This window comes from Lygodium microphyllum, chromosome 20, assembly GCF_053477565.2.
Source record: "Lygodium microphyllum isolate KBCC chromosome 20, Lygodium_microphyllum_v1.1.10, whole genome shotgun sequence".
Classification (NCBI taxonomy): Eukaryota; Viridiplantae; Streptophyta; class Polypodiopsida; order Schizaeales; family Lygodiaceae; genus Lygodium; species Lygodium microphyllum.
This window is the reverse complement of record NC_141154.1, coordinates 20,661,481-20,670,724: the sequence shown is the minus strand read 5'-3', so window position 1 is coordinate 20,670,724 and position 9,244 is coordinate 20,661,481. Positions and strand designations below refer to the sequence as shown.

The following is a 9,244-nucleotide window of genomic DNA, read 5'->3' as shown; positions in this document are numbered from 1 at the left end:
AGTTTCGAGGGTGTTTGAAACACTAGATGGGACCACCCCCATGCCGCATTCCCCCTTACTAGTCTTTGAGGAGGGTGAGTTAACCACAAGTGGAAGAGAATAGAATTCCCGAATCCCCACACAGTCAACGTGATGAACTGACGGTACAGGCTTATAGCTTCTCCTACACAAAGATTTCCATGAAAAACAAAACATGGAAATGCGTACGCGAGGCTACAAACACGAGGAGGGTGGAGAATCCAGGCGGCACACGGATCGAGACTCGAGTAGGGCGCAGGTAGACGCGGTTCGAGAGCATGCGGCTACTATATATGCACCTGAGCTGTGAAGTTATCGTTGTACCTGCGGTGTTTAGCGATCTTTGCATAGTCGACTTGTGGAAGTAAGAAATCACTGCGAGCCATCATGTCGACCATTACTCTCATCCCTACCATTACCCTCCTGATGATCCTGCTACATGTTGTGGCTGGCGGGCGTAGTACAGCCGATGCGAAGCTTTTCAGGGACGCCAAAGGTCTCTCTCTCTCTCTCGATTTTGCGTTCTCCTGTCTGTACTCTTTATCAGTAGTGTTGGTGTCACCGAAAGCATATGTTATTACACTCATCGTTCAATTTGCTGTCTTCTGTTAATCGCGTTATGGCACTGTAATAGGCTGCATACTTGGGCAAATAATCGTGACTCATCTAGCACTTATTAAGTCTGCGCTTCCATTCCCTTCTTGTGTGTTGTTACAGCGGCCGACGTGGTGGATGAGATGCAGATTAAGCAGCTGGAGGTGACGGCGGACAAGGTGCACTGCCAATGCCCTTTGTTCAAGGACTCTTGCGAAAAGGCTCCTGCTGCGGTGCATGATGGCGTCTCAGCAGCAGCTAGTGATCCAGATCAACTAACGAAGCTACCTGCCACTCATCCATACTGCCGGTGCCCTTTGGTCAAAAAGTATTGCAACAACGTCGGCCCAGCCAGCGCTCCTGCTCCGGCCATGGTGTAAAATCTGTCAGTCTTAGATTGTTTGTTTGTTCGGTTTGGCAACGAGCTTCCAGTTGCCGTACGGAAGAGTGCCACTCTATCTGGTTGTATTGAACATCCTTCATTTCAACTGGTTTTTCTTTCAGGCTTTGTGATAATGGATATTCCGCCGGCTTCTCCAAGTGATATTCTGTCGGAGTGCTAGTACTTAACCGATTGATGGTATCACTTGAACGTACCGAACGCCTTCCTTCGTGTCTTGGTCTTCCTTCTAAACCCTAATTGTGTGAATGTCAACGTAATTCTCCAAGTCATGGACATGGTTTCGTGAAAGAGTACGAAGAGCATTTTATTTTGGCTTAGAGTCCACTTTCTTATGTATTAACGTTTCTCAAACGAAGCAATAATATATTAGGACCAAGTAAATTTCAGAGCTTTCAATATCTTGTAGAAGAACCACTGCATTTGCTACTATACTATGCTTTTGAAAATATCTTCCATATTGAATTTCAAGCTTTTGTTATCGACACTAGAAACATTGCATCAACAAAGCGAAGCAACCACTCCAAAAATCCATCTGAAATTATATTAAAGGTTTGGATAAAAATTTAAACGAGAATTGGTTCATACGTAGGATTAAGCTATTGCCAGACCAGACCATGGTTGTTGATCCCAAGATCATTCATCAATGTAGAATATTAGTGCAATTGGAAGTTAGATCTTGGCATAACACTTTGTGCAACATATTAGACAATTAATTAAGTATGCCTCGCTAGTGTTAAATTATATGCTTCACACACTTTAGACCATTATTCAACTTTCGTATTCTCTCAATCTGGTTTTATTGTGTTGATATTTGGCTTTTCTCAAAGTTTGAGGCTCTATTGGCTCACATAGGCATGATTCATGGTAGCTTATTATCTATCAAATGTGTTCCTTTAACCATGTTTGAAATTTTTGTATTCTTTAATGTTTTTTTTATAGAGATATTATTGCAAACTAGTTATCTTGAGGCAAAATTATAATTAAGAAACATTTAGATTTTATTCTAGCATGATATTTATTCAAATCTTAAAGAAGAAGAGATAAAAGTTAACCTCCACATTGTGATGCATAGCTCATAATTAAGACTTTTGATATTTTTCCACTCAAATATATCTCCAGACTAGTAGAATATTGTACCTTGGAGAGGCACACAGCTTGGAGTAAATAAACTTCAAGGAGGATATGCAGAAAGTAGCCATGATGATTTCGAAGGATTCATTTTATCCAAAAAGGATCTTCTAGTGTCCAACTAAAGGTGATGAAAAATTGGATAATTAAAAAGAACCCATTGTAGAAGGAAAGCACTAAGATGGATTCTATGCATGGACTTTTCAAAAATTGCTTAATATATACAGGAATAGTAAATAGGCGTATATATGAGATTTTGAGAAGCACTACAAGGGTACACACATATAGCGACGCTAACTAGCGACGTTTTCTTTTCGGCGTCCGTATTAGCCTCGGTATTATCGTTGGTATCTGCGTCTTTAAAACACTACATTGTAATTTTTAAGACTTTGATATAACATTGCAGTTCATCGTCTGTCCAGCGCATCTATTTGCACATCTAACGTGCAGCACAGACGCGCTGCCAGAAGCGCATCCCAGGTCAATGCGCGTCTACAATCGCATGTAGACTGCAGGTCAACCTTCTATGTAGTGCGTGTATCATCGCGTATACATTGCAGAGCACACGCGCTCTAAGACGCGCTCTCAGACGCTCTGAGAGGAGATATTTTTGGACGTCTATGTCCGCGTCTACACTAAGATGTAGATACGCTAGCAGACGCACTGGGTCAGCCGATTTTAGGCCGAAGATAACCATTGATGATTTACATAATGCAATACATAATGGAATCACAAATAAATCCTAAATACACTGACAGAGCAGAGAGAGGAAGAGAGAAACAAAGAGAGAGAGAGAGAGAGAGAGAGAGAGAGAGAGAGAGAGAGAGAGAGAGAGAGAGAGAGAGACTCACCTTGGGTGTTTGGTGTGGCGGGTGGTGGTGCTTGTCCTTCTCCTTCTTCCTTTCCTTGGTAAGTTACCATCCGTTGATGCTTGTTTGCTTGCTTGCTTCTTCTTGTTCTCCTATTTCTTGTTCTCTCTTTCTTCCTCTTCTTGTGTGTTTGAAATGAAAGAAGAGGTGAGTCATGAGGAGGTGAGACATGAAGAGACTAGGTGAGGTATGAAGAGACTGCATGTCGGCTTAACTCAAGCTTCAGAACCACAAAAACCGGAAGAAAGAAAAGGTACAGTTTGAAAAGAAATGATTTAAGTATGGTTTGAATTTTGACGTGCGCGTCTATTTTCGCATGTATATGTGCATCTATGTTTCAGATAGACGCGATTATAGACGTGAAAATAGACGCATAGGTAGACGCGGATTTAGACATGCATTTGGGATTTATCATAATTTTTTGTTTTTAAGATACGTTTTGATAGTGAATTCTTCTTAAGTTTTGATAAGTTAAGATAAGTTTTAAGATGATGATTTTTGTGTATTTAAAATTAAGATTTTATGTAAACATATGAATGAAAAATATTTTGATGTTGTCATGAATTAGGTTTAATCATGTCGACGTCGTCATCACCTAGTGCGGTGCAAGCTGGTGAGTCAATGATCACATTCTCAAGTGAGGATGAAACATTGCGTCTTCATAATCGAGATGCATGGCTACGACAAAAAATTAAATGCATGTGTGATCGTTGTCGAGGGTGTATTTTTCGAGCATGTCGAATTGCAATGTCACACCTCAGCTTGTATGGAGAATGTGACCAAGAAAAATCACCGGTATTTATTGTTTTTTTTAAACCACTAAGATTGCTAGTCTATGTTACGGGAATTATATATCAATGTACATGAAACTCCCTTTTGTGGTTGAGGAGGATTGGACCCAGAGGAAAGATTGAGCTACCCCATGCACCTTGGATATTGTTAAAGAACGAGGAAAAAATAGTGAAGGAACAAATATATAGCTTTCGAATACCCACAGGATGTATGAGATGTCTCAAGGGAGCCATTTTGACTACTCAATTACATTTATTCGTACATTTGATTGATGAGATCGCACTTTGTGGGGCAGTTCATGTAAGGTGGATATTTTTTCTTGAGCGCTTCATGAAAACCTTGAAAGATTTTGTGAGACAAAAAGCACGGCCTGAGGAAGCATGGCTGAGGGTTGGTTAGTGCAATCATCCCTTGTTTATATCTTTGAATATTTTGCTGAAGTGGATCCCTCTCAACCACGACTATGGAAAAATGATGAAGACTTGAGGATGACCTCTATAGTACCTCAAGGAAAAGGAATGAGTAAAGTGCTAACAAAAGAAAAACTTCGTAAGTTAAATAGTTTTTGTGTGCTCAATAGTGATGTTATGAGCAAATGGGTGACACTATATAATGAAGCAAGGGCAAGAAGAAAAAGTGAAAGACAAGAATTTCGCACTAGATATGGACGTAATGTCTCATTTCCAGATCATCTAAATGCGCTCCCACGTCATATTGACATAGATTGGTTACATTAGGAAATGGAGAGAAGGGAAAAAGAGGAGGAAATTAATATATCTCAAGAAGAGTGGGAATACGCACGAGGTTGCTTATCAAAGGTGAGACATACTATCAATTAATTTGTTTCTATAAGTTTTATTTTATATAAATAATTGACATGTTTGATCTTTTATCTTTTACTACTAGTGCACATTATTCAATGCACTTTGGTGTGAGGGTAAACATCTTCGAACTCAACGTATAGATGAAAAGAGAAATACCCAAGATTGTGGTGTCCTTGCTCACTTCGAGGCTGGCAATGGTACCATGGAAGGTTATTGTGGCTTGATCCAAGATATTCTGAAGCTTGACTTCAGACGATTCTTTATATATGTACTGGATGTGAAGTGGTTTAAAGAAGTGGTAACAAATGGTGAGCATTGCACAATCAGACGTCATCCAAGTGGTTTTGTAATCATTGACTCTATAAAATTTCACCAAAATAAGAATGACACGTTAGTACTACCTCAACAATGCGAGCATGTATATATGCAAAGGCTAATTTTTTTATATGTATACATGTGATACATATACACAATATAATAAGTACTTAAGTTTATTGCTTTTGTTTTTCAAATACAGGTTGTGTATCATCCAATGGTAAATAATAACCGATGGCGGTATGTCATCCCTATATCTAATCGTTCAAAACCAATATATGGTAATATTACCGACATGGAGATAGCAGATGACACTCCAACAAATAATGATGATGTGCATGATGACACCATAATGGATGATATGCGTGATATAGTACAAGATGAACCTTGCGATGATGTTCAAGGAAACGCAGAAGAAGACAATAATGTGATTGTTGATGATATTGATGAAGTTATTGAGCAATATAGCAACACATCTGATAGTGGGATAGACTTATTTGTTTCGTTACCTCTTGGTAACATAGACCTAGAAGTAGATAGTTTAGCAAGAGCTGATCTCATTGAAGATGAGATGGATCATTCACTGTAACATACTTAATTTGCTTATTGATTCAATATATGTGTATTCCTAATTCTATGCTTTTTATCATGCACACACGTGCATACTCAAGAATCAATAGTCAATTTTAAAGCAAGCATTGAATTTTCCATAATAAAAAGGAAGTATCTTTTATCATCTTCAAGTACATAGAGAAATTACGAGATACATATTGCAATGCTTGCTACTAATTGTAAGGTTTCTATCGCTTGCCACTAATTACTTATATCAGGCTTGTCAACTAGAGGAACTGCCATTCATTAGAGAGCAATGAAAAAGAAATTATTAACTCTATTTTTTTAATTCAATGATTCAATGTGTATTCTTAGTTCTATGGTTTTTATCATGTGCACATGTGCATGCTCAAGAATCAATTTCAGTTGGTTAAATAACTATTAACTTTGGTTTTTCAATTATGTGAATTGCTAATTTTAGGTGGTTGAATAATTGTGCGTCTGATAGCGCATCTATATTAGCGTCTATTTGCGTGGATATATAGACGCAAAATTCAAGTCTATTTACACGCACGTTTACACGCATTTATAGACGCTCTGATAGATGCGCCCGACTTTGCACATCTAACGTGCGCGTCTATGCCTCGTTTTTTGTTGTAATGGATGCGCTTTAGCAATCTCAAAGTGGACGTTTATACTAATCATAATATGGATCAGGTCGTTTTTTTCCCTAATCCGCAACAACCTCAATGGTGGTATGTCATTCCCATGACATCTAGGAGTATCCCAGTGTTTGCCAGAACCCCCGTACCGATCGTAGAAGAGACACCTTTAATAGCGGCAATGACAGAAGGCATACAAGAAACTAGGATGAACTGCCTGGAGGACCAAGACATCTCACCTATGGAGATAGAGGAGATAGAGGATGGGTTTTTTGAAAATGAAGTAGAGTCCTCATTTTGTGGACAATTTTGTATAGATCTTCCGGTCTATACTGAGTTGTGTCAAGATGAGATTGTGGAACCCTAAACAAAAGTGACTCGATCAAAACATTCATCCCACTACATCTTGTCCACTTTTTGCAAATCGGTTAGGACACTTTGTATGTTTTTGGAGTATCGTATTTTGTATTATCTAGTTTTTATTATTATTTTAAAATGAAGTCTTGCAAATTAAGTCTTAGTTTTATTATGTCTTGGAATTCATTATCAAGTTGATTTATTTTTCCTTGTATGTGTAGGTTTAGGATTTGGGCACCGACGATAGGATGAACCGGGATTTTACAGATGACGACATCGACGCGATGCTAGCGCGTTTCTCACCGGAGCAGCTAGCACCGGTCAGAGATAGAGCCGATGCACAGCTTTCCCATTCCACCTCAGCACGATCGGTATTTGGTACTCACAATTATGTATGCATTTGCTGTTGCAGACTCCCTTCGATATGCCAATACAGTGAGAGGAGTTTTCTTATGTGGATGAGTCGTAGAGAGAAGATTAGGGTACATAGGATTACTCCCCATCTTGTATTATGTATGGCATTATGGCCTCTATCCTCCATATGTAATAGCAAAGTATATATGATTCGGACTTCTATGTTGCCCCAATGATTCCATATTTGCTTTGTCGCAGTAGCACTTCTCAATTTAAGTTTTGTTATTTTCTTTATCAATGCAGTGCACATTTTTGTTAATTAATGTCATGAAAGTACTTGTTTGCAAAGTCTTGTAATTATTTGGGCTCGATTGTCTAACTTCTTTGACAGCAGGAATTGTCTCTTAGCCCTATGTGGCTCTAACTGTGGCAAGGCTACATCTGCAGCTCTGCCACAAAAAAAAATTATTCTCTGCAACCGTCGGTATCAGCGTCGGAAAATTATTCTGCAATCGTTGGTATTAGCGTCGAAAATTGTCTGTAACCATCGCTATTTTCGTCGATATCTGCATCGCTAAATAGTGACGGTTTTCTAGCGATGCTAATACCGACGCTAATACCAACGACGGGGATATTTTTTATATTTCATAATGCTCTCCCAAGATGAATCCTCCTATGTCAAATCCCATCTAAATGAGAACTATATTTCTCTTGAATAACATATGAGACTATGTTGAAGCTCTCAAATCCAATTTCCTATTGTTCATAATGTTGCTCAATAGCCTTGCATATACTGAACATGCTCCTATATCACCCTCTAATGTAGGCTACGATGTCTTCTATAGCTTGTGATTTCTTTTCCTTTTGTCCTCATTTTTTCTTCCTCTCCAATAATGGTTGTATACTTGGTGTGCAGATCGGATGCTGTACGCTCGCGTAGTGAATGCTGCAAGGTTCCCAAGAACAATAGAACTCTACTTTTTGCACAAATTACAAGGTAAAAAGCATGAACGACAAGAGCAAGAGGCCAATTGGGTCCAATCTCCCCCCATGCCTTGTGTTCTACTTTTGTAATTTGGGCTCAAATAATAGCCCAAATTACAAAATAGCAAGCTTTTAGCTTTTGAGTTTGCTTTAACACAAAAATAGGAATAAAGCTAATGGATGGTGCCCAAAGAGTCTGGTACGCCTAATACAATGTCCAAATAGAAATAACATAATCGTGCACCCATGCACGTACAAAATAATAATAATTATCCGACGCCTTAATAAATAGGCGTGACAAAATATAGGCGCCATGCCAAAGGTATACGCTGTCGTGCTGCTGCGCATCCGAGCCATAAACACCTCCATTTTTGTTGTGCATTTGTGTTATCTTTTCACGTGTGATTCATTGTATGTGATTGATGCATTAAGATAATCCGTCCTTTTAGTATCCGCACCCAATGTACATACTCCACTTGTGTGTTTGTGTTTGTGTGTGTTTCTATTTGTATACATGTTGTATGTGTGACAGAAAAATATGAAAAACTGATGCCAAAGGACATTATCAAGCTGATAATTTCAATAATGATCTCTAAGAAAAGTGCAGGAAATCCTGGAATCAAATGAGGCGAATGGAGGAGATGAACCAAAGAGCTTTGTGATATCGAAGGTCATTGAAGCATTGAATGAAATCGTGCTATCGTGCTAATTTTCTGATGCTTGTGGTTCATGTCATCCATGGCTGAACTTATGGACCTTGCTTTGATTGGATCACAACAGAAATCCTTTGCTACATCTGATTTCAAAGGTTGGTTATAAATTGGTGCATTTGATACCATAGATTCATGGGAGAAATCATTGAAGTAGTAAAAGAGAAGGCTTTCTATTTTGAAAGTTGGAGGGAAAGATAGAAAGCTTTGTACTTTCAGAATAGCCTTACGAATGCTATGTTGAGATTGGAGAGGGAAAAAGCTAGGAAAAAGGGGGATATTTTTGAAAGGCTATGAATGGCGGGCTGCACCCGGATTAGAGACAGACAGAGCCTAGTCGACAAACTGGGAAATGATTAATGGCGTGTGGACAGAGCGAGACACAGAGAATATTCAATTGACAGACTCAGAATGATCCTGATCATATCATGCAATAATCCTCTGTATCCGTGTATGATAATTTGTGCTTGAAAGGCTGGAGAATGGCGAAATTTAAATACACAGACACCATCCGAATCAAAATATCATGGAATGCTGGATGAAAGCTAAGAGCCTGCGTACCGACAAAAGAAAGAGACTCATGGGACTGACTGAAGGAATGAATAGAGAGAGAGAGAGATGAGCATCGTGCGGAAGGAGACCATCCAAGCGATAGCACAAACCATTGGCATCAACAACCTGC

At 39.0% G+C, this 9,244-nt stretch overlaps 1 protein-coding gene across 1 annotated transcript; it reads left to right on the top strand.

Annotated features, from left to right (window-relative positions):
- The first annotated feature begins 405 nt into the window (after positions 1-405).
- LOC148018728 (uncharacterized) lies at positions 406-1,025 on the top strand. Its single transcript, XM_087701234.1, has 2 exons — positions 406-514; positions 736-1,025. Exons 1-2 carry the CDS (start codon positions 406-408, stop codon positions 990-992), a joined length of 366 nt encoding a protein of 121 aa, XP_087557360.1. The 3' UTR covers positions 993-1,025.
- Positions 1,026-9,244: the final 8,219 nt, after the last annotated feature.